General features: G+C 46.7%; 1 protein-coding gene across 4 annotated transcripts in view; it reads right to left on the minus strand.

Moving 5' to 3' along the window:
* MAPK8IP1 (mitogen-activated protein kinase 8 interacting protein 1) overlaps positions 1 to 26,776 on the minus strand; it is a 529,695-nt gene that overhangs the window by 67,751 nt on the left and 435,168 nt on the right. For all 4 annotated transcript variants that reach the window (XM_085646705.1, XM_085646706.1, XM_085646708.1 and 1 more), the window contains one exon: positions 25,765 to 26,679. In XM_085646705.1, the coding sequence (XP_085502831.1) occupies positions 25,765 to 26,679 (915 nt within the window). The remainder of the gene's footprint in view (positions 1 to 25,764; positions 26,680 to 26,776) is intronic.

Here is a 26,776-nt window from a genome sequence, read left to right on the forward strand (position 1 = left end):
CAATAGCTGTGCAGATTGACAGGCAGGGGAGCTACAATTTTTTTTTTACTGCAGCTGAAATTACTGCAGCAGTACAGTGGTTTAAATGTCTGCAATGCAAATGGTTTCCTAAGACTGCATGATACGGAAACTGGCTTTTTCTGACCATTTTGGACCGGCTTAACTTATTCTGTGCTATAATGACGAACACAGAGGGGCTTATTTACGATGAAATGTCAGAGCACAGAGCTAGCCCCATTTGGCAGCGCCGTGCTCCGACATTGCCAAAACGCAGGGATGCGCCACATTTACAACAATACGGCACAGCGCTGTGTTTTCCCTAGTGCTGGCACTAAAAGGAACTGCCTAGCGCCAATGCAGGCACACTTGCCACGCAGTGCATGGGTGCCTGCGTTGCAGGGAATGAATGTTTATATGCAGGAAGGTGTCCCTTCCTGCAGTTAAACAATCAATATTGGCGATTTGCTACTTCCATGGGTGCAGCATTCTGTAGCACATATAGAAGTAGGAAATCATCATTATTTAATGATTGTTTATGTGCAGAAAGGGAGACCTTCATTGCACATAAACAATTATTATTGGTGTTTTGCACTGTCTATGTATGCTGCAGAATGCAGCACATATAGAAAAAGCAAAAACGTGGAGAAGTAAATGTATTTCTCCTCATTTTGCTATTTTAACTCCTGCTCTTGCATGGCGTTAGTTTTTGCCGCTGCCAAAGATTTACACCTCCTTGTAAATCTGGGGCAGCGTCAAAAAGCGATGGGTGTTGTGGTGGAACGCCCGCAGCAGCATCCCTTGCACGCCCCTTTTATGCTAAGTGATGCATGTAAAGGTGCTGTATTTGCAAGGCGGCATTAAGCTACAAAATGTAAATATGGAGAAGGGCATAGCGCCCCCAGAACATCGTTAACAGTGACGTTCTGGTGGCGCTATCCCCTTGTGAATATACCCCATAGTGTTTTAAGTCACTTTGTGGGACCTCACAGCTCTAAAATGCAATAGTCAGCATTTCCCACTTCATCATCCAGGAGCTATTAACCAATGGAGAGTTCCTTATTAAAATAGTTCATTTCCTATTACTTGATTTGTTTAGATTGTATTTATTTTTCATTTGTGTTTGCTTTAATTTATATGCAGTTACCTGAAAGTTACCAGAAAGTGAACATTTTTGTTCTTTTTAGTGACTCCTTTGACCCTGCCCCCAGGCTCACAGACCCGCCCCCATTCCAAGAATCATCACAATTCCAACTGCTATAATGCTATGTATCTGAGGGAGGCCCTCATAGAACCGAAGCCATTCTTCACCATGATCACGTTTTCTTAAATTGCCATCCTTTTCACACAATATCCTTTTACAGACATTTACGTGCATGACAAGGTTGGATTAGTTGCTCTGAAACAGCTTTGCTTACAGATTTCACTTTTCCTAACATTATAACGATTCCTTGTACAACACGTGCAAGGCCTCGACACACATTGTGCAAATGTTGTTCTATTTTTCATCCATTGGGCGACATGGCTATCTATAGAGCAAAACAATGCTGGCAGGCACAGGATTCGCAAGGGTGCTTTTCATTCTAGATAAACAAGCATTTCCTGCTTTTAGCTAGAAAGCACTTTTGCTGACATGGGCGAGGACTCTCTCCGCGCTGACGCTTCAGCCTAATAGCTTGCTGATTCTCTCTGCGAAGGTGCCCAGTTCGTGACCAAGATGAAGACTTACATTTTTTCCCATCAGGTAACTGGGGTTGGATCATCCAGTACAGGGATTCTAGGCAGTGCACACACACACACACACACACACGCCCTAGAAACCTAGGTTAGGGACTGAATAGTCGGAGTACGCACAACTTCCTAGACTGTTTTATATGCCTGCATATATACACTGCACTAGCACGATGATGGAGCTTTATATTCTGTTCACTGTCTTGGTGCTTCTAATCGCTTTCATCTGTTTCTTTTGATTATTGCAGCACATATATTCTATACAGGAATCACGTTGGTTCAATAAAACATTGAAAACATCCCACTGTGCAATCCTTGCATATTTCTCTGGGAAAAAGAGAGCACGAGTGACGGAGCAAAGGGTCTAGATCTGTTACCAGGGTTCCTGGGGGATCAGGGATTGGCATGTTCAGTGGTTGCCAGACCCATTTGCTACCTGTCTAAGTTTAGAGGTGCTTATGGTGGCACTGTGAGCTAGCCGGCCTAAAGGACAAAACGTCCCGAGGAGGTTCACAGAATCAGTCTGGCACCATTCCGACAATTATGCTGCACAAAAACTCGCAGTTCCTACAGTAGGGTGGAAACTGCACGACAAGCGCGGCCAACGTTGGTTGGGTTCTTATTTTTATGGATCGGCTGAGTAATTCAATCATACCTTCTCAGAGGCCCCTACCTACTTCCAAACCGGAAACGCCCGTGGTGGTAGGGAACATCCGGCTAAGCTGAGTAGGTAACCCCTAGGTATCGCTGTAGGCTGTTCAAGCTTGAACTCTGAAAGGATCTCAATCCCATTGTGTTACCTTCTCTATTATTTATTTCATACATTTTAAATAGGGGCTGAAGAAGATGAAGCAGCACTTAGCATAGCAGAGAACCGCAGACAAAAACTATTACAACACAGTCTCGCATGTTGTCTTCCTAGTAGAGACTCACAAAGCTTTTAGGACAGAGATGTTCTATTCCTGGGTTACGTTCCTGGCTGCAAATGGAGCCACACGATTATTTCACACTTACAAAGAAGGTGAAGTTCCAAATAATTCTACACCTAAGGAAGAAATAGATATGCCTCTCACTTACCAAGAGCATATAAATTATGTTAATGGCGCCCTCCCAAGCACTACAGAAAACGGTAGACTCGGTCCTCTCAGCAATGAGGGAGCAACATGGCCAGTCTTAGCCGGATACACACCGCTACTAATGTAGATAACTTAACAGCAGCACAGGTGCAAACACTATACAAAGACCTACTAACAATTTACAGATGTCTTACACAGTTTGTTATGTGAACACTAACTCTCAAACTGAACCACCACAATTGGTTACCTCGGGCATCAGCCCACAAACCTTAAATGCGGTCATGGGAAAACTTCCCATCAGACGGGAGGAGAATCCGCTCTGAATTGCAGAAAAAACAAGTCAGCTTGAAGCGGAATCTCCCCATTAGGGCCCGCAGGAGAAACACAGAATATTGACAAAATGCATGACAATGGCGATGGCTCCCCCTGTGAAAGACCGTTGCGATGTGGGGTACAGTCTTCACTGCAGTATATGCCAGAGCACATGATATCCCCTCCCTGGCTGTTTTGCCTGAAGGGCTGAAACAGTTCAAGAATGAATACGGGGCAGCACCTGCTCTGGACTTGGGGATGAAACTGATGACCATTTTTGCCGCATTTTCCATAATTATGTTAATGAACATAAAGAGGGAAGCAGCAGCACTGGCTATATGCCTGCGTCTACGGGATTTGGCCTCTGCACAGCAGGAGTATGAATTACCTACATTTTTCGAGGAAACCGATGCTACTCTAGGAAGAGATAATTTGGGGGCCAGACCTGGAAAACCACTATCGCAGAGTAATTCTGAAAAGGACCCGACTCGTTAACAAAGAAGAAATGGGACAATAAACAAAAAACACAAAGATAAGACAAAATCACGGGTGGATCTCCTTAACAGGAAACCACTATAAAAAGATATAATCTCCGAAACTGTGATAATATTCGACCACCTGACAGGTATCAGGATACTGATGTACATTCATCTCATTCTTTTCAGGAGTCATCCGATAATAGTTCGGAGAAAGGTGGACGGTCAGAGCGCAGATCTGAAGAGCACATGAAACTGAATGATTCACAACACCTGTCTCACTTCATAGTTAAACAGGAAGACAAACAGAAACCTTCCAAACATCAATTAAACAAGCATTTGCAATGCAATAGGTCTCGCATTTGAGAGATTTTGTGCTATTGGCTTTGTAAATGACAATACCTTTTATTTACATGTTCAAAAACATACAATAATAAAAGGCATTGTCATTTACAATGCCAATAGCACAAAATCTCGCAAATGCAAGACCTAATGCATTGCAAATGCTTGTTTAAAATAGCACCTGCTCCTTTAAAGAAACACAGGCTGTTAAAAAAAGCCATTTGCTTTGCTATACATTACTATTAGCAAAGCAAATGGCTTTAACTTAATCAAAGGCGAGACCTATTGCATTTTCAATGCTTGTTGGACTGGTGAAACCCATTTATTTGAGCCGCATGGGTTCCCAGCCGCAGCTGCCTACCATGCCCTACCTACTTAGCTTCTGATGTTTCAATCTGATCCAAGTAAAGTTTTCTCAGAGGAAATAGTTCAGCGGCTCTTTGCAGGTCATGACCTGAGATGGCAGAAGTGCTGAACTGAAATAATTTAGAGGCCGAAGAAGACTATTTTTCCTTAGGTGTGAAAATAAACAATCGAACAAGATGGATAGTGTTTCTGGTTCCAATTCAGACTAAAGTGTGCTTTCAAAACAAACGATTGATACTGAAAGTATTACAATTAATTTAAAAAATCTTGTATTTTTTTGCCTTGATGTATGAAATTGAATGCCTTTAATCATATATATGGAAAGGAAAAGCTGGGCACAGTTTTACATGAATCAATATCTTTATGGCGCACATTGTAAGACGTGTGTTATGAAACCAAACACGTAGCCAAAGTTCAAAGGCTGTCTTAGTTTATGGATTTGCAGTTTGTGAGCCGAGGGATGACTCGCATAGCGCTACAATCTCCTCCCCTTCCATTAAACATGACTCTGATGAATTATTACTGGACTAACAGCTGTACTCCTGTCACAGGGACAGGGCCTTCTTCACATCAGATCTATTTCTGACGAGCAGCCTCCATGGCCTTTTCGCACCCTGTGCTGGACTTTACATCTCAAGTAGCGGCTTTGAGGGGAAATCAACACTACTGACACTGGAGGAATCACAAAACAATGTGAAACATGGTAAGCGCTGCGAGGCTGTGCTGCAGTGAAACCAAAGCGCTTTGGTGTAAATGCAGGAAAGCAATTGATTTGTTAGCGGTTTAACCCCTTCAGTGCCCATGACAAGATGGTCTCGTCATGGGCCGCGGTTGCGCTGTGCCCATGACGAGACCATCTCGTGATGAACTCCGCCCGCTAATAGAAAGCCCGGCACAGGGCGGGGAAAGGGCGTGGCACACAAGGGGTTAAACAAGCACCAATTAGCAGGATATTTTCCTTGATAATTGTTTTGTGACTTCCTGGGTATTCGATGTCATCACAAGACAATCATAGGTAGGCGTGGTTTCTAGGGCTAATTTTTCAAAAGGTTGGAGGATGGATAAGGTGTGAAGTCTAGAACTGGCTTTCTTTATAGTCAGTTTCACAGATTCCAGATTAGGTACAATTGTCAACTGGTTGAAAATGAGAACTCGACAGCTCCATGTTTAAAATACTGTCCTGGGCTTTGTAGAGCGCTTGATAAAGCAGTTGATCAGTTTCATAGCGCTTTAATACACTTTTGTTACTATTTTCTAACTCAGTGTCAATATCACAGCACTCCGTAGTATGAAAAGCATAATTGGGCACGGTGGGATTCCAGCCGTGAGCAGCTTGTTACATGCCCGTCTCTGCAGCCAGAACTTAATTCGCTGTGCTATCTAGCCAGCACTCATCAGGAATGCTCGTCTACCCCACTCGGCTATCGTGTTCCTTGCTTACACGATGTGTTTTCTTTTTCAGGGACGGGCCCTTTGAAGACTAAATGCTCCAGGGACAAGGGATTCCATTCAAGGTTGAAGGTTTGTTATGTTATTGGCACAAATGCACTTCCTGTGTCTAAACACGCAAAGACATTGGCGACTGTTGGGAACAAGACATAATATAAATGATTAATCAGAGCACAACAAGGCAAGTCGGTGTGATGGTTAACACACAGACTGTGCACTCCCTAAAGAAGGCACGGACGCAAATCTAATAACAAGACAAGCCCGGCGGGGCGTGGCTCGCGCGCTTGGCGGGGGCGGGGGAGCACATTCCAGGCGGGGGAGCGGACCCTTTGAATTGCGATGCCAAACGGATTGCATGGCGGTACGATGCGCGTGATTGTGCGCGTGCTCGCCATGCAATCCGCTTTTCGGAGCAGTTTTGGGAGCCCCTTACAATAGTCTCGCTTTGCGATCGCTTACGCGATAGCAAGGCGAGACTAAAAACAAAAAGGTTTCCGGACTAAAGGTCAGACATGCCCCAGATATTGAGGACTCAGCTTCTGAGCGGGAAATGGGCAGTGACAATAGTAGACAGCGTGACAGAAGTCACAACAGTTTTCTGGAACCTGATGGACTGTCTGGTAGGAGTAGGGCTGAGTGAACATATCATGGTGGAAACACCTGGTACCAGGGTAAGTGTCCCTCATCGTTTATATGCAATACAACTCCAATTGGAGGGGGGCATACCCAGAAACATTAATGTTCTCTTTTGGGAGGACTTAACTTATGGTCACAATATTCTTTTGGCTGAAAAGGATTGCACACCTGATTTTGTAATGGATTGCCCACACGGACTGATGATAATTTTACCTGCCTTCTCCAAATCAGTAAAACATTCATACGGCAAGCATTGGCCATTCGCACTAGCCCGTGTGTTTTACCCCAATCATGTGGGATGAGATGACGGTTCATCATGAGAGCCCATTGAGGATGACTCCACAACCTCAATGACAGCACCCAATTAAAAATTAAGCTAAAAAACAAGTTAGGAAAATCCTAGAACAACTTGAATACCAAAGTGTAATAGAAACTTTCACCTCGTCTATGAACAATCATTTGTTTCCAGTAATGAAACTGCACCATTCATATCATCTACTATTAGATTACGAACAATTAAACACAGCTACATGCACATTTGTGTACAAAATGCACACAGAACAACATTGTGTGGAAGAAATACAAAAGAACACTAGATATTGCGAATCGATTTTTCTGCCAAACCACAGCACCTGGAAGCAGACATTCAAACGCCTTCAGTGCTCCGGGCTCTCAGAGGCAATTCTGATGATTGCTCCGGGGGTATAAGGAGAGCCTCAGGCTGTTCTCAGCCAGAGTAACAGAGCTACGACAAACGTTTATCGGGCGGATGATGACCTTATGGAACACTTGGCAAGAGCAGATTGCATAATTTGGGGATTTGCTCACATGGGCTACAAATTCGATTTAAAAAAATTTAAAATTGCCCATCTCAATATCTTTTTTCTGGGATATGAGCTGTCAAGTGAGAGCAAAAGCCTAGCGATACACTTCCCAGAGAAATGTGCATTGCTTCCACCACCAACTGCATTGAAAATACTACGATACATATTAGGATTCCGAAATCTTGGCAGAACATACAACACAGATTACGCAGAATGGGTTAAACCATTCTACGACTTGATATGTCCAGAATTTTTGAGTACATATTGGACACAGGAACATACAAACATTTTACGTTCCGTACAAAATGACATGCTAGCTTCCAAACATTTACACACACGTTTGAACACTGCGAACCTGGTGATCCGTGTTATTGCGGGAACATCAGGATCAACGAAGGTGACACAGTACAAAAAGCATGTATGTCATATTTATACACCAATGATGAAATGCTTTTGCACCTGCTGAAAAAATACTCACAACACTTCAGACTGCTGTAGTGAGAGAGCGAGCCCTGGCTCAGGGTAAACCCACAATTGTAGTGTCCCTGGTGCCGGCCTTAGTGACAGTCACCAACGCGAGCATTCCGAACGCTGAACCCCAAAGTTTACATCCACCAAAAATACAATGGGCTAACTCACTCACTGCAACAGATGTAGACTACCGATTTGATTCTACACTACAAATGCAAGCCGTTCTGCAGTATGAACAAGAACATCCTCTGCCGAATGAAATAATCCCTCTAGATCGCTAACATGACATCATATATACTGATTGGTCTGCCCAGCCTGCTGTAGGGTCGAAGCACCAATACTCAGCTGCATTTGAATTGTAAAAGGCACATGACCGATGGAGAATTCCATCCTGAGAAAACCTACACGCAGTCGCTTGGTGACTGCACAGCGCAGCTGGCAGAACCAAAGGCTCTAATTCTGGCACTAGAAAATACGGATAATGGATTTCCCACACGTTTAGTGTGTGATTCGTATTACTGTATCCAGTCCTACAATGAATATCTACACTATTGTAGCCAGAATGGATCCAGGGATTCAAAGGGTTGCACAATAAAGGGCAAGCTGCTTGTGGAGAAGGTGGCAAAGCTGAAAGTTTGCTTGCCACAGAGTCATGTCATTCGTACATTGGGTCATCAACGAGTTGGCGTTCACGTTGCAGGGAATTCCATGGATGATGAGGCCGCAAAAAGCAGCAGTTCGTACCGCTGCAGTTGCTGCAATCACTCACTCTAGAACGAGGATAGACGGAGACATCATGGTGGCTGTCGATGCTGAAAGCGACGACACACACCTGCAGAAAGGCTTTCCAGTCAAGTACTCCTACAAGTTAGATGCAAAAAACATATCTTATGCTCACATTCCTGTAGTGGGAGATAGAGTAATAGCAAACATTGATCGCAGACTGGGATTGATCCTAGCTGCCCATGAGAGTCTGGCCTCTGCACATGCGAGGGTGAAGGCTATAATGTCAGCAGATGAAGGGTTCCACGGCAGCGTGCCCACCACACACACCTCTACTGATTTCAAACAAGCTATTGGTTTGCGTTTATTTGGACCACTGCTGCCCCCTACCATCATATGAGGCTTATAAGTACATCATGGTGGCAGTGGATTCCTGCTCTAGATTCTTGTGGGTATGGCCACATCGGTCGGTTGACACTCGAACTGTTATAAAGGATCTTTGAGTTTTTATTAAGACATACGTAATTTGCACGTTACGTTCGGACCAGGGTCCAGTGTTTAGCTCTCAGGCTTACAAAGAGGCCATGGGAAGTTTGTGTGTGACCGTGAGTTATTCCTCACCCTATCATTCTGTTCTATAGGGGCGTATGGTGGCACTGTGAGCTAGCTAGCCTATAGGACGACATATCCTGAGGGGGTGCAAAGAATCAGTCTGGTACCATTCCAAAGGTTATGCTGTCCACAAAAGGGCAGTTCCTACCATAGGGTGGAAACTACACGACAATAAATATGGCCTTGGTCCCTACAGAGATACAAGGTCAACCACCACAGTTTGAAAAGATTTGAGAAAAGAAAAACAAGTGCTTGCGCATAAACCACATCTACGCATTGTTAATATATACTCTCATTGCAAGAGTATGAGAGACATAACCCAGACACACAGCCATCTATGACTGGCCACAGGTCCTTGTTGGTGTGAATGCGTTGTGAGCCTGTGTATTTTATACAGGAGTACCCGGACACACCTCGGGCAGAGTGACATGATTCTTTGTTGTTGTTGCTCCATATTTTACAGTTTCATCCTTTTATAAAGTTTGTTTGCAGTATCAATACATAGCACCTTAAAGTAGTTACAGCATATTGTAAATGACATTAGTTCTACAAGTAATGTCTTGTTTGCTCTTACTTCTCCACTTCTGAGTAGACAATACTTCGTCATTGCGAGGTCTTTTTTATGGAAGTGGTGTTTTGAAACCAGATTTTACTTCACCTGGTGTTTTTAGATTTCAATACATTTTTATTGATTTTTACAAACTTCACATGGTGTTTTTAACTACTGGTGGCGCTAAGACAATGCACCATCTTGTTATGGGAGGTTGTGCATTACACCGGGGATGGTGAACCTGGAGGTAAAGTCTCCCTTGGTGCTCTCTGAATTAAGAGCTGGCAAGGACAGTGATTTTATAACAGGACAAGAGTCTTCATATTACGCATCTCTAATCTGACTGCTTTATTTAAACTGCTCTTTAACAACAAAAAACATTTCCCATAATGCATTTCAGTGAAACAGGAAACCAAATCAAAACGAGCCAATAAAAAGACCCAAAATCATAGCCAGCGCTCATACGCTGCTCTGCGAGACTGGTTAGGTCGAGCCTGAGTCAGCGCGCATGCGTTGCTCTGCGAGACATGTTGTGGTGGAGTAGCAAATAGAAGCCACGCCCACTCTCTGTCCATGTTTGCCATTGGCTTGTGTCATTGTCTGTCCTAAGTGCTGGCTTCTGATTCATCAATAGGCTTGTTAGTCCCTCCTTAGTACCGCCTTCTCTACATTTGTATCCTCCCATGGCGACTAGCCCCTTTACTTAAAGTGTTACACAGTACGTGTTATTTTAGACTGTGAGCACTATTTATTTTAATGATGTTCTCCTACTGCCTGCCTTACTCGCCCCTTCCTCCGTTTTCGAGGCCAGCAGATTCAGTGTCATCCTGGCGACACTCCCTTTGTCTCCCCTGCTAACAGACGTTGGTTGTTCTCTTCATCCTCACCTCACGTGCAGTGAAACTAGACCCAAGTGTTTTTTTACAGTGCCATCCTACCAGACCTGCATGCGCTTATGGCGCCCATGCAGACTTAAAGCCATCAAGAATGCGGTCATTTGCTTGAAGATGGTCCCTCTGAACCTGAGAAACGTGTGGTACACAAGGCCAGGCCCAAGGCACCCGCACCAGCTCTCCGAGCTGTGGAACTTTGTATGTTTTCCACCATTCTTTGGAAAGTTTGCTGTAGCCCTAGTTTTTGTACATGTTGGCACACTGCATCCCTATCTCGGCTCGCTTAAGGCGATTTTAATGAAGACTACCGAAAGCAAAACGCTTCATTTTAGCAGCTAATACTGTTCCTTAAAAAAAATATAATTTAAGTAGCTCACATGATAATAGCATATAATACCATAAATGCAGTGACATCCAATTTAGGCAGGAAACTCATTTTTGAGCAAAAAGTTGCTTTAATTTAGTGTTTTCCCAATTTAAATGTCGTCTCGTACTCGAGGACCAGACAAACTGATCTAGTTGCGGCTGCACTACAGCGCGGAGCGGGGTGCTTTTTCTGAAAAGTATGGATTTGCTCACTTTGAAGCAAGGATACTGGACTCACTCGTGGTCTAAAGCGTGTTGGGCGGGAATTATCACCACATGGAAAGTTGCTACCAATGACATTGAAGCCTTGAGAAAAATGCGGGACGATTTCCCAGTTTGTGCGACAAAACACGTGTAGGCTGATCAGAAAGAAAAGAATAAAAGAAAGAGAAGATTTCTGAAACTGTGTTTATAATTTGTGTATCCTTGCATTGGTATTTAATATTACTCTACAAACGTGTGCTGAGGATTCTGTGAATTTCTATGTTGGCTTTGGCCACAACTTTGCGAGAGGTTGGTGGTTCTCCTCACCTTACAGCACCGTAACTCAATACTATCCTGAACTGATATATGTCCGATTGTTCCTAAGGCACCGTATAACCTATAACTATACCACTGTCTATTAAATTTGTCGTCCTTTTCAGTAACGTTTATTTGAATAATTAAATCCCCACATTTTCCTAAATCTCCCTCATTTCTGTCCCCAAATGTTAAACTTATGTTTGTAACACAATCACTAAAAAACGCAAAGACGAAGGTGAAATACTTGAAAGTCATAGGACGAGTAACTGGTTTAAAAAACAAAAGTTTTCTTTTTTTTTTATCTTATGATTCAGTTTCCAATCAAAGGAGTCTTTAGATGCAAGGGTGGGACTGTTTCATAATGAGGTGGCAACACGACCTTTGAACTCCCAGACCCTCAGTGCTGGACCTGTTGTCTAATGGTGTCTCTAAGTCTTGCAATGGCATGTTGGAGGGTGACTTTGCCTTACAGACCTATCGAAATACTAGGGCCATTCTTTGATAGTGTAACAGAAATTGAATCTATGCACTAGAGCATGGGTACTCACAAACTTTCTCTCGGGGGCCAAATTTACAGTGTGGTTTATGGCCGAGGGCCGCACCGGTGGAGACGGGGTCAGTGAAGGAGGGGGCGGGGCTCGAGAAAAAAAAAACTGGGACCATGAGTTTGAACACAGGCCCCTGCAGCAAACGCATCCGTCCACTGAGCCACCAGACCTAGCATACATACATCTCTCTCTCTCTCCCTCTTCCTCTCTCCCGCTCTCTGTCACCCTCCCTCTCTCTACCGCTCTCCCTCTTTCTCTCTCCCTTTCTCTCTCCCTCTGTCTCCCTCTCTCTCTCACCCTCTGTCTCCCTCCCTCTCTCTCCCTCTGTCTCCCTCACCGAGTCTCTCTGTCTGTCTCAGTTTGTCTCTGTCTCTATCTGTCTGTCTGTGTCTCTGCCTCTATCTGTCCCTGTCTCTGCCTCTATCTGTTTCTGCCTCTATCTGTCGCTGCCTCTATCTGTCCCTGTCTCTAGCTCTGTCTCTATCTCTGTCTCTATGTCTGTCTCTATCTCTGTCTGTCTCTCTGTCTGTCTGTCTCTGCCTCTATATGTCTGTCCCTATCTCTATCTGTCTCTATCTCTGTCTCTATCTGTCTCTTTCTCTGTCTGTCTCTGCCTCTATGTGTCTCTGCCTCTATCTGTCCCTGTCTCATTCTGTCTCTGCCTCTATCTGTCCCTGTCTCTATCTCTGCCTGTCTCTCTGTCTCTATCTGTCTCTATCCGTCTATCTCTATCTCTCTCTATCTGTCTCTGCCTCTATCTGTCTCTGCCTCTATCTGTCTCCGTCTGTCTCTGCCTCTATCTGTCTCTGCCTCTGTCTCTATCTGTCTCTGCCTCTATCGGTCTCTGTCTGTCCCTGTCTCTATCTGTCACTGCCTCTATCTGTCTCAGTCTCTATCTGTCTCTATCTTTGTCTCTATCTGTCTCTGTCTGTTCCTGTCTCTATCTATCTCTGTCTCTATCTGTCTCTATCGGTCTCTGTCTCTTTTTGTCTCTGTCTGTCTCTGCCTCTATCTGTCTCTGTCCAAACAGGAAGCTTCCCAAAAGGCCCTTTTAAAAGTCAGCTGTGAAAGCGCTTGAAGCTGACTTTTAAAGGGCCTTTTGTGAAGCTTTCCGAAGAAGGTGCCGTGAGGTCACAGAGGGAAGCAGTAAACACAGAAGATGGCCGCAGGAACATACGTAGTGAATACTTATTTAAAACGTATTCACTACGTGTGCTCCTGCGGTCATCTTCTGTGTTTGCTGCGGCAGTGGAAACTGCAAGGCAAGGTCTGTGGGCCGCCAATGAAGGCCTGCCGGACGCTGGCGGCCCGCGGGCCGTACTAGGAGTACCAGGGCACTAGAGAGTGACCTTTCACCTCAAGGACATTTTGAAAATCGGGATGTTGGATCGGTTGTCTGGTGGTGCAGCATGATTGGAGCAAGCCAATCACATGCTAGAGCCTGACCGTCCACCTTAGAACCTTTCTGGAATTAGAATATTGTGTCCCTTGTGTTACACACTTGGAGCAATTGTCTGTTGGACGGTCTACATCTCTTGATTTCATTGCTTAAACCCCATTCTCCTGTCTCCCCATCTACTCCAAGTAGATGGGCTAAGTATGTTTCGGTTCTCGCTGGAATCGACATAGGTAGTTATGGTGCGCACTCCGTCAGAGGAGCAAGGGTATCCAAAGATGTTTGGGTTGGTTCTAGGTTGGAGGAAATCCTGGGGTCTGCAGACTGGTCAGGGGTATCTACATTCTGTACTTTTCATTGCAAACCGATCAAGCATGCATCCTCAAAGGTTGGGGATTGCTTTGAACATGCATAATATAAGGGCCCTTGTCCTGTTATAAAATTGCAGACGCTCCTAGCCAGCTGTGAAGGAGAGTCCTGATTTTATTAAGGCCCTGAGGCACACATTATTCCTCCCTCTCTTCCCGCCCTGATATATCTTGTGTCTTTATGTGTTAGCTCCACCACCAAGCCAACCCTCGGCGGACCGGGATTGGAGGTCACTTTTAGGATCTTCCCTGAATTTTTCAACCGATCATCTTACCTCGTGGGATGGCGCACGTTGGCTGGCACTGGGGGACTTTTGTTCTTTGAGCTGCCCCGGTTCATTCATGGACTTTAATACTTTCCCTCTCGTATAAAATAAAAGCATTGCAAATGCAATAGGTCTCGCATTTGTTGGATTTTGAGCTTTTGGCGTTGTAAATGGAAATGTTTTGCACCCATGTGTTAAGGAGTGGATGTATGTGGTGTGTAGTGGAATATTTTGAGTTGGATTATAATTGTTATTTGTGGAGCACCATGAAGCACCAGGAAGGATATTGAGGAGGTGAAGAGCAGCGTGAGGCAGGAGGATGGAGAGTGAGGAGAAGAGAAGCGTGAAGCACAAGGAAGGAGAGTGAGGAGTAGAGCAGCATGAGGCACAAGGACGGAGAGTGAGAAGAGCAGCGTGAGGCAGAAGAAAAGGAGAGTGAGGAGATGAGAAGCGTGAGGCTGAAGGAAGGAGAGTGAGGAGAAGAGCAGCGTGAAGCACAAGGAAGGAGAGTGAGGAGTAGAGCAGCATGAGGCACAAGGACGGAGAGTGAGAAGAGCAGCGTGAGGCAGAAGAAAAGGAGAGTGAGGAGATGAGAAGCGTGAGGCTGAAGGAAGGAGAGTGAGGAGAAGAGCAGCGTGAAGCACAAGGAAGGAGAGTGAGGAGTAGAGCAGCATGAGGCACAAGGACGGAGAGTGAGAAGAGCAGCGTGAGGCACAAGGACGGAGAGTGAGGAGAAGAGAAGCGTGAAGCACAAGGAAGGAGAGTGAGGAGAAGAGCAGCGTGAAGCACAAGGAAGGAGAGTGAGGAGTAGAGCAGCATGAGGCACAAGGAAGGAGAGTGAGGAGTAGAGCAGCGTGAGGCACAAGGACGGAGAGTGAGGAGAAGAGAAGCGTGAAGCACAAGGACGGAGAGTGAGGAGTAGAGCAGCATGAGGCACAAGGACGGAGAGTGAGAAGAGCAGCGTGAGGCAGAAGAAAAGGAGAGTGAGGAGATGAGAAGCTTGAGGCACAAGGAAGGAGAGTGAGGAGAAGAGCAGCGTGAAGCACAAGGAAGGAGAGTGAGGAGTAGAGCAGCATGAGGCACAAGGAAGGAGAGTGAGGAGTAGAGCAGCGTGAGGCACAAGGACGGAGAGTGAGGAGAAGAGAAGCGTGAAGCACAAGGACGGAGAGTGAGGAGAAGAGAAGCGTGAAGCACAAGGACGGAGAGTGAGAAGAGCAGCATGAGGCACAAGGAAGGAGAGTGAGAAGAGCAGCGTGAGGCAAAAGAAAAGGAGAGTGAGGGGAAGAGAAGCGTGAAGCACAAGGAAGGAGAGTGAGGAGTAGAACAGCGTGAGGCACAAGGACAGAGAGTAAGGAGGAGAGAAGCGTGAAGCACAAGGACGGAGAGTGAGGAGAAGAGAAGCGTGAAGCACAAGGACGGAGAGTGAGAAGAGCAGCATGAGGCACAAGGAAGGAGAGTGAGAAGAGCAGCGTGAGGCAAAAGAAAAGGAGAGTGAGGGGAAGAGAAGCGTGAAGCACAAGGAAGGAGAGTGAGGAGTAGAACAGCGTGAGGCACAAGGACAGAGAGTAAGGAGGAGAGAAGCGTGAAGCACAAGGACGGAGAGTGAGAAGAGCAGCATGAGGCACAAGGAATGGGATGAGCAACGTGAGGCACAAGGACAGAGTGAGAAGAGCAGCATGAGGCACAAGGACGGAGAGTGAGAAGAGCAGCGTGAGGCAAAAGAAAAGAAGAGTGAGGGGAAGAAAAGCATATGGCTGAAGGAAGGAGAGTGAGGAGAAGAGCAGGGTGAAGCATAAGGAAGGAGAGTGAAGAGAAGACCAGCGTGAGGCACAAAAGAGGAGTGTGAGAAGAGCAGCATGAGGCACAAGGACAGAGAGTGAGAAGAGCAGCGTGGGGCAGAAGAAAAGGAGAGTGAGGAGATGAGAAGCGTGAGGCTGAAGGAAGGAGAGTGAGGAGAAGAGCAGCGTGAGGCACAAGGACGGAGAGTGAGGAGAAGACCAGCGTGGGGCAGAAGAAAAGGAGAGTGAGGAGGTGAGAAGCGTGAGGCTAAAGGAAGGAGAGTGAGAAGAGCAGCATGAGGCACAAGGACGGAGAGTGAGGGGAAGAGAAGCGTGTGGCTGAAGGAAGGAGAGTGAGGAGAAGAACAGCGTGAGGCACAAGGACGGAGAGTGAGGAGTAGAGCAGCATGAGGCACAAGGACGGAGAGTGAGAAGAGCAGCATGTGGCACAAGGACGGAGAGTGAGAAGAGCAGCATGTGGCACAAGGACGGAGAGTGAGAAGAGCAGCATGTGGCACAAGGACGGAGAGTGAGAAGAGCAGCATGAGGCAAAAGAAAAGGAGAGTGAGGGGAAGAGAAGCGTGTGGCTGAAGGAAGGAGAGTGAGGAGAAGAACAGCGTGAGGCACAAGGACGGAGAGTGAGGAGTAGAGCAGCATGAGGCACAAGGACGGAGAGTGAGAAGAGCAGCATGAGGCACAAGGACGGAGAGTGAGAAGAGCAGCATGAGGCAAAAGAAAAGGAGAGTGAGGGGAAAAGAAGCGTGTGGCTGAAGGATGGAGAGTGAGGAGACCAGCGTGAGGCACAAGGACGGAGAGTGAGGAGTAGAGCAGCATGTGGCACAAGGACAGAGAGTGAGAAGAGCAGCATGTGGCACAAGGACAGAGAGTGAGAATAGCAGCATGAGGCAAAAGAAAAGGAGAGTGAGGGGAAGAGAAGCATGTGGCTGAAGGAAGGAGAGTGAGGAGAAGAGCAGTGTGAGACACAAGTAAGGAGAGTGAGGAGAAGAACAGCGTGGGGCACAAGGACGGAGAGTGAGGAGAAGAGCAGTGTGAGACCGGCCTCGTGGCGTGGGCCCTCCCGACCAGCAAGCTACCCTGCAACCGCACCGATCCTCGATGTCAAAGACTTCCGGCCCCCATGGCCCAACATCCCGAGGGCCGGCCAGATACCCAACACGCATGCCCGGCCGAGGGAGAGCGAAACCCCCCAAACCAGACCGAGAGGCGCCGACCCTGTCACACCTCTGGTCTCTTCCCCGAGGGAGGTTTCGATCGACCACCAGGCCCCCGGTGAGCGGGCGCCTCGCCTGCTGGGTGTCTGGAGTCCCTCCCGGACCCACCTGAACAGATCAAAGGGCCGCGCAACAGGAAATCCCGACACACCGCCCCCAGGCACCAGACCCCTCTCCGCGAGGACTCCGGACTTCAAAGAGGAGGGGGAGTATAACAAGGGGTGCTGAAGGGACGGGAGCTAGAGAAGACCTGGACTGACGAGAGCCTGTGGACCTGGTCGCGGCTCGATCGCTCCCCGAACCGAAGAACTCTTAACCATCTGAGCCCTGCTGACGCTGTCGCGGCTCCCCGACTCTGAACCATCTAAACCCTGCTGACGCTGTCACGGCTCCCCGAACTCTGAACCATCTGAGCCCTGCTGACGCTGTCGCGGCTCCCTGAACTCTGAACCATCTGAGCCCTACTGACGCCGTCGCGGCTCCCCGAACTACGAACCTCCGGTGCCTGCTGAGTGACTCGCGGCCCGCTCCTCCCAGAGAATCGGCAGAGATTGCAGAGAGAAGCAACATCCCCTCAGCTCGAGGATTGAAAGCTGGGCGCCGGATCCTCCGCAGAGACACTGCTTCAAAGACTGTCCCGCTACCCCTTACCCCTCATCCCGAGACCGCTGCCGCTTGTGGCACTAATTCTGCACCCGCCTTCCGGATCATAAAGATCCCTGACAACTAACGATAAAGCCTATTGTCTTGCAAAGAATTACTGTGTGGTGTCCCTCTATCCGAAGAGAGTAAGCGCAGCGTGTGCGATCCTAGGTACGAGACCCTTCTAGGAAGGGCCTCCCCGCTCTTGCTCGGCCTAACTCTGGGAAAGGTGGACCTCCGGGTGGTCAGGAACGTATTCCACAGCCTCCCCGGGGAACGCCTTCCAACAAGCAGGGTGAAGCACAAGGACATAGTGAGGAGAAGAGCATCACTAGGCAGAAGGACAGAGAGTGAGGATAATCGCAGCATGCAGCATAAGGAAGGAGAGTGAAGAGAAGACCAGCGTGAGGGACAAAAGAGGAGTGTGAGAAGAGCAGCATGAGGCACAAGGACGGACAGTGAGAAAAGCAGCATGAGGCACAAGGAAAGGAGTGAGAGAGCAGCGTAGGGCAGAAGGACAGAGAGTGAGGAGAAGAGCAGCATAAGGCACAAGGACGGACGGTGAGGAGAAGAGCAGCATGAGGCAGAAGGAAGGAGAGTGAGGAGGAGAAGAGCAGCGTGAGGCAGAAGGAAGGAGAGTGAGGAGAAGAGCAGAGTGAGGTATAAGGATGGAGAGTGACGTGAAGAGCAGTGTGGTACACAAGGACGTAGAGTGAGGAGAAGAGCAGCATGAGGCTCAAGGACGGAGAGTGAGAAGAGCAGCATGAGGCAAAAGAATAGTAGAGTGAGGAAAAGAGAAGCGTGAGGCTGAAGGAAGGAGAGTGAGGAGAAGAACAGCGTGAGGCTGAAGGATGGAGAGTGAGGAGAAGAGCAGCGTGAGGCACAAGGAAGGAGAGTGAGGAGAAGACCAGCGTGAGGCACAAAAGAGGAGTGTGAGAAGAGCAGCATGAGGCACAAGGACGGACAGTGAGAAAAGCAGCATGAGGCACAAGGAAAGGAGTGAGAGAGCAGCGTAGGGCAGAAGGACAGAGAATGAGGAGAAGAGCAGCATGAGGCACAAGGATGGAGAGTGTGGAGAAGAGCAGAGTGAGGTATAAGGATGGAGAGTGAGGTGAAGAGCAGTGTGGGACATGAGGACGGAGAGTGAGGAGAAGAGCAGCATGAGGCACAAGGACGGAGAGTGAGGAGAAAAGCAACGTGAGGCAGAAGGAAGGCGAATGAGGAGGAGAAGAGCAGCGTGAGGCACAAAGAAGCAAAGTCAAGAGAAGTGCAGCATGAGGCAAAAGGAAAGGAGTGAGAAGAGCAGAATGAGGCATAAGGACAGAGAGTGAGTAGAAGATCAATGTGAGGCAGAAGGAAGGACAGTGAGGAGAAGAGCAGCGTGAGGCACCAGGAAGGTTTGTGAGGAGAAGAGCAGCATGAGGCACAAGGATGGAGAGTGAGGAGAACAGTAGTGTGGGACGCAAGGTCGTAAGTTGAGGAGAAGAGCAGCACCGCATGTATAAAACCAGGCGCTGGGCTCTGCGCTGTGCCAGCAAAGCCCGTCATGATAGGTCTTATATGTTATACAGGAGTAAGTGATTTTCTGGCATGACGTGTCAACCAGGCGCTGGTAAAAAGTAACGTTCTTGAGCAACATTCCCTGTATTGTACACCTTTAGCCAAGGACTGGAGACTGGTCATGATTTTGTGTACTATTCAAAGAAAAACCTAAGGTCAAAGGAGTTAGACCAGCAGAGGCAAATGGGGAACTAAAATGCGCTTCCATATCCTATGCTGCCTTGCACTGGCAGTTGCCAGAGAGGCTGGGTTCTATTGTCCATCTCCGGGGTCAAGGACCCTGCAGCACGTGGATGACCATCAACTCTTATAAGACCCTAATTGCGCAAACCTACATGAATTGGGTCATAAGAAAGTATATAAAAACAGAAGTGATCCAAGCCAGATTCGGGGTTTCAACAATCACACAAGCTCACAAAATGGCACCTGTGTCAATATCCTCAGGAAGATTTCCTGCCACGTTTTATGGCCTTTGCCTAAAAGCTAGCCCGAAACATCTTTAACGCAAATGGAATCAGATCCGCTTGCCAAACAATTTTGTTCTGCATAAAAGGTCGGACAACGCAAACCATGGCATTTTGAAAATTCCTTTTAAAAGTGAAGACACTCAAACAGCCCACAATAAATCTTTAGGAAGTACAGAGCTCGCACATAAGCCACCTCCGACAAATTTTGCACAAGTTATTATCTGGAGATCAGTCACGAATGGCAAACGCACCTCACTATAGCACTCACCGTGCAATTAAAGAACGACAAAGACATGCACTTTAGTTTTTGCGCCACCCAGCAGGGAGGATTTCAGAACATAGGGTGCCAGGACTTGCAGCCGCCAGGTGGCGCACATCCCCCTGTTAATCACCGCCATAAGCAGAGGGAGTGCACTTCAGCACATTGCCTTTGGTTAGATTTAGACCATACTAATCACTGATTAACTGTACTTTTGTTTTACTGATGCCGTAACTTATGCCAGCGTATGGCATATTAGTAGTTTGTGTAATGTAGCTCATCGTAATGATTATTATTTTTTTATTGCCAGTTTCTCTCCACTTTTTAGAGTAATTTGGTTACGTTTCTTTTCCAATACCCAATTTCAATGTTTTTGTTCATCATGCAAATAAACCTAAACTTGAAACACCGAGGAATCTCTTTGGGTAGATTGGATCGCAACGCAGGGAAGAAAGTGAATTAGCCATGTTACTGCTTACATGAGGCACGGTCTCCATAGTCCTGGGACTGTTTCTTAAGTTTGGCGCCCAATAGGTGGAGGAGCGCACGCTACAGCCGCCACCTTTGCAGTGTTTTACACCTGGCTATTTAGTCAGTCAGGGTGAGTACGGCACCGCTTCAAGAACACCGCGCTCGTTTTTTTTTTTCTTTAACACTGAGCGCGGTGTCCTTGAAGCGGGCGCTGCATTCAGTGGTAAAGTTAAAAAATATAAAGAAACTGAGCGCGGTGTCTTTGAAGTGGATGCCACACTCAAATTAACATATAAAACGAGTGTGAGGACATGAATAAAAGACATGTACATGAATAAAAGACACGTGGACGCCACGCTCAAATTAATATATGAAACGAGTGTGAGGACATGAATAGAAGACACGTACCTCCACCGTACTGACACTGACCAAGCTGTCACTATTGCACAAATGAAGAAACAAGACTTCGGAAACATGATCTGTTACTACACACCTCCTAAAGATAAAAAAATACCCTCACAACAGCCGTCAAGCAAACGATCCAGTCCGGATGGGCCGTCCCAAAATGAAACAGGGCAGAAACAAAGAAGTCTCATTTTCAATTGGAGGCCACCGTTGAGCATAAACGATGACGCCAGCCAATGAAAATAATGGGTGGGGCTTCACGTCCCCTTCTGAAATCTCCTCTACCACAATATGTCTCGCAGAGCGAGTGGCGCATGAGCGCTGCAACGCTAGGAAAGACCTAAAAAGGAAGAGGCTGTGATTTTGGGTTCTTTTATATCCTCATGCATTAAGGGAAATGTCGTTTTTTTTGGTAAAGAGCTGTCAAATAAAGCAGTAAGATTAGAGATGCATAATATTCGCCTCTTGTCCTTAATGAAATCAGGACTCTGCTTCCCAACTGGCTAGGAGACTCTGCCACTGTTACTCACCACCCTGGTCTGTTGAAGATTCTTACACCTCCCAGCAGGGTGTGCTGACAGACCTGTGAGGAAAGGATTCAGGATGTGTTTCTATTCGGGTTGATTGTTGTTTTTTGTTCAAAGCGATTTACTCCTGTTGAAGCACAGGTGACTCAACATGCTTTGGCTACAGGGACCTGGATGTCAGATATATGGAGAAGTTCTATCATGTGGGAATTACGAAATATTCAACAAAAGTGTTTTGCAATCTGAAAATAAACATATGTGATATGAATGAATACTGTGAACCAACTTTGTAAAAACAAATAATATTTTGGAATGTTTCCTCAAACTTTCTTTTATCATACGATAAACGCCATTCTGCAATAGGTGTGCACAGATACTCCTGTATAAAATATATAGGTTTACAATGCACGTTTGATGCAGTGCCAAGGCCTAGTGTCAAAGCCTAGTGTTAAGGCCTAGTGTCAATATTTAGTGCCAAGGCCTCGTGTCAAGGTCTAGTGCCAATGCCTAGTGCCAAGGTCTAGTGCCAAGGCCTTGTGTCAAGGTCTAGTGCCAAGGCCTAGTGCCAAGGTCTAGTGCCAAGCCCTTGTATCAATGTCTAGTGCCAAGGCCTTGTGTCAAGGTCTAGTGCCAAGGCCTAGTGCCAAGGTCTAGTGCCAAGGTCTAGTGCCAAGGTCTAGTGCCAAGGCCTAGTGCCAAGATCTAGTGCCAAGGCCTAGTGCCAAGGTCTCCTCCAAGGGGTAGTGCCAAAGCCTCGTGTCAAGGCCTAGTGCCAAGGTCTAGTGCCAAGGCCTAGTGCCAAGGTCTCCTCCAAGGGGTAGTGCCAAAGCCTCGTGTCAAGGCCTAGTGCCAAGGTCCCACCAGCACACCCACGTGAAGACTGGAATGATAAATTACGCAGTGAATGATCAAAAGAAGATCACTCTTAAAACCAAGAGTGCTCACGCCCGACCCTAGTGGGTCCTTGTAACATTATTACGGTGCATTTCACAATAACGAGGTGCGGACCGTCCACCTTTACATATATCGACTTCACAACACCAACAAAATGAGGATTTACAGGGAAGTGTAGATTTACTCTTCTGAACCCCACATCTATTTGCCTCGATAGTACTCTGGTCGCCAACACTGTGGCGTCGTCGCGAGCACAGCTTGATATTTACATTTCGATATTATAGTAAAACACTGTCATTCCCTCTCCATTTGAACCCCTCACACAGTTTACTTTAACATTTAGGGCTAGATGTACGAAATTGCGTTTTGCGATTTCCTAATAGTGAATTTTAGCGATTTGCTATTCGGAAACCGCAAACTGCGATGTACAACAGTGTTTTTGACACCGTTAGCGATTTGCAGCGGGTCGCACATGGACCTGCCTCATCAATATTCATGAGGCAGGTCGCAAACTGCGATGCATTTTGAATGGCTACAATCACAGGGATGGTGGCCTGCTGGGGTCAACAGACCACCATGTCTCTGATTGCTTTTAAATAAAGCAATATTATTTTTGTAATGCAGCCCGTTTTCCCTAAAGTAAAAAGGGACGCATTTAAAAAATAAAAATGAAAAGCTGCTGTGGAATGTTGGACTGACAATGAGGTAGGTGACGACGCTGTGGATGGAGTGGTGAGGGGAGTTCGAGGTGTGAGTCATTCTGTGGAATCTGCTGGAGGTTACTGTTCATGATTTCAACTAAGAATACACTTGTCAAGAAAGCCCAGAGGGATTGTGCCTATTTACTGCAATGTTTGGCGATGAGTTGGTCCGGCGCAGAGGGCAGTAATGGCACCAATAACTCCCACCCCTGGAACACCGCTACGCACCTTAAAGTAGCGCTACAAAGACTTATGAAAAGATTCATATTATTTGACACCGTGAACATCAAACTAAGTTTTTATTGCTGTTTCTTGAAAAGTTTTAGTAAATAGGCACCATTCTGGTGGGTTTTCTTGAGAAGTTTATTCTTAGTTCCAAAGAATGACTCACACCTAGAACTCCCCTCACCACTCCATTCCACAGCATCATCACCTACCTCACTGCCAGTCCTACATTCCAGACATCTCCTTCCTTTTAATATTTAGGCAAAGAAGACCTAATCAACGTCCCATTCATAGGTAAATAATTTCACAGGTACAAAAAATTGCATGAGAAATTGCGAACAACATATCATGAAATCTAAGAACTTAACACAAACGTAAATGGCAGCGATAACAACCTCTCGCTGTTATTTTGTAGGGTAACAGTAAAATGTATAAAAACGCGTAAACATAAAATAACAAGCATAAAACACAGCCTAAATTGCATCTAACCTTACTCCCCCTGAGCTACTGACCTTGCACAAATTTCCAGAACTCCATTCTCTCCCATCATCCAGCTTTGCAATTGACCCCTTCACTTGAATCACCTACGGTGGTCGAAAAAACTTGCTCTTGCCCTTTCCCACAAAAACAGTCTTTCTTACTACCACCCAATCCCCACGTTTCACATCCAAATTCTTCACACCCTTCCGATTGTCTTAATTAGCCTTCTTATGACTCTGAGAATCAGAAACCTTCACTCTCATGTCCTCACGATCGACCACACTTGATCTTTCCCTTGTAGCCACATTGTAGATTCCTTAGTGGAATGGTTCCCCACCCTTCAAGGTTATAAAAGGAGAAACACCCGTAACCGAAGGAGGCGTCAGCCAATGGGCCCACACCATCTTCTGCAATTCATCCTTCCATATCAATCCATTTGCCAAGGACAATTGGATATTGACAATAATAACACGATTTACTCTTTCCACTAACCCACTGGCCTGTGGTCGGAACAATGCCCCCTGGCATGTCTGATACCTAGCTTTGGAAGACAGTCTGTCATTTCCGTGGAAAATAACTGAACCCCGTTATCTGTAACTAATACTCTAGGTATTCCTTCTTACAAGAACACCTCTTTCAAAAACTTTCCAAAATTGCTAGTAGTAATCTGACCCATGGATCTACAGACAAACCATTTGCTATGGAAATCTAACACAGCCACAAAGCGATCACCCCTTCCAAGTTTCTCTATAGGTCCTAAAAATTCTATAGCCAATTTTTCCCATGGCCGAGCTGGGAGTTCCACACTTCCCAAAGGTGGTTATCTAACCACTTTAACTTTATCGCTATAGCTGCAGGCATGGCAATACCAAACTGCATCCTCCACGGCTCTATAGTTTTCTGGCCACCAGAAAGACTGCCTCAACCTCCTTTTTGTCAAACTCCTTCCCAAATGCCCCTCATGGACTATTCTAATCAACCTTGCTCTTAACACACTGGGCGGAACTACGCGACTTCTCCTCAGTATCTTATCACCTTGGATACTAAACTCATCCTTCACCATAGCATACGTGTTTACATTAGCATTTGACTGATCAAGGTCTTTCCAGTCACCTGTAATCAGTTTCATCAGATCCTCATACTCTTTGTCATTCTCAGTAGCCTCCTTCCACTCATCTTGTCCATGTGCAAATTCACCATCACAAACTGCTTGATATTCCAGTACTTGCATACAGGAAATATCCTCTACATGCATTCTTGACAGTTAGCAATCACATTCCTTTTGCCCCACACATACTTCACCACAAAATTGTAGTCCATTACAACCACCTCGAAATATGAAGCGTCACACTTCCTTCCGAACCTCGACCACACTTAAAAATATGTACAAGGGGTTAATGATCGGTTTTGAGCACCAACGGCAAACCCCACAAATAATACCTGAAGTGATTTGTCCCCCAACAACAAGCTAAAGCCTCTTTTTCAATAGCAGAATACGACTGTTCTGCACCCTGTAGCTGTCGTGACGCACACCCAATAATCCTCTCCCCTTCCTCAGCAACACTGCTAGAATCAGCTGTCAGAATAGTTTTCCTGCTAGTTTCAAAATGACCCAATGTTGGGACATGAGCAAGGGATTGATTCACCGTAGCAAATGCTACCTCACACTCCGGCACCCATTCCTTTCTTTGGCAGCACCCTCATAGGTTCTACCACATCTTCACAATTTGACACAGGAAAGGCCCAGTGCCATGGCTCTTATGACCACAAGTAGGCAACAATACCATCTAGAGAGGACAGATGAGTCGCGGAGAACTTACAAGTGTCCAGCCAAACATTCCCTTTGAATCAGCAAGGATTAGGACACCAATTTCTGTTACCAAAAAAACCTTACAGATCCATTTATTAAATGACCCATGTAATATTCTGAATTACTTTGGATTATACTGTAAACTAAGATGATGAATTTTTTGATAGACTTGCTTTATCTGGAATGGGATGTCTGAGACATCTTGTAAATCACCATGAATGGTGCATCTAGAACTTTCTGTAGCCCCTGTTCTATCACCCATGAGGACCAGGGAAACCAAACACTCAGAGGCACGTGCGATGAGGGAGGCTGTGTGTGAGGTTCCTTACTGTCCGATACATTGAGCCCTCCCACCCCCCACCACATCGCCCTGGCAGACGGTAACTCACTGGATGAACGCGACCGTCCACTCATGAAGACATTAAGGAACTTCTTGGAGAAGGGGATGTCGGCCTCAGGGGATGAGTCCTCCGACGGGCAGACCGAGTCCCTTTTCAGCACGTCCTCCTCATACTCCTCGCCAATGGCCGACTCGTAAGGCGAGGAGACGCAGTTGTCGTAGACGGTGCCAGAGTCACTTTCGTCACTGTAACCCGTGTAGCATTGTTTCAAACTGACCAGCTCCAACTGGACATTCTCATCCACCACAAGAGTGTACTTGACAGAGTCATAGGACAGGGCACTGGTGTCAGAGCTGACCGAGGCCCGCTGGGTGCCATAGGAGGAGCGGTGCCCGTGTCCACCATTGCAAGCCGCCTTGGCCATGTGCCCCTTTTCTGGCGAGGACAGGTAGTCCAGGACCTCGTCCTCCTCGCTGATGGAAGAGTTGGGTTTCCCTGACATGGACTGATAGTTCGACGTGTCAATGTCTGAGCTGGTGGACATGCGGTTCTCACTAGACTGGGACGGGAAGCGACGGTCCAGCTCCAGGGGGTCAGAGTTCTTTTGCACCGGTGTCAGGTAGATTTCTTCTGTGGCCTCCAGTCGGACATCAGCCTGGTACCGGATGCGGTCACGATGGGCTTCCGGTACTCTGGTGGTACAGCTAGCACTAGGATGGTGGTGTGGCTGCTGCTGGGTATGGTGCTGTTGGTGGTACGTTGGGTGAGGTGGCCGGATGGGCGCTGGGTGCTTCTCGGGGGCTCTGGAAGTTGCATTGGTTGTGGCCACAGTGCTCTGTGTAGCTGCACTGCGGCGGCAGGGGCTGTCCGTGGATGTGCCCCGGTCTTTGGTGGACGCTGCGTTACTCCGGATGTTTCCTTCATCACTTAGGCAAATGTGCTCATGAGGTGAGGACTGCTCCCCTAAAAAGAGGCAAGAAAAGATATTAACTCACTAGTTAGGTCAAGTCTATCCTATATAATTTCTCCTGCTTAGCAGGCACATTTCTCAAACTCTCCT

This window comes from Triturus cristatus, chromosome 3_1 (genome assembly GCF_964204655.1).
Source record: "Triturus cristatus chromosome 3_1, aTriCri1.1, whole genome shotgun sequence".
In the NCBI taxonomy this organism is placed as follows: Eukaryota; Metazoa; Chordata; class Amphibia; order Caudata; family Salamandridae; genus Triturus; species Triturus cristatus.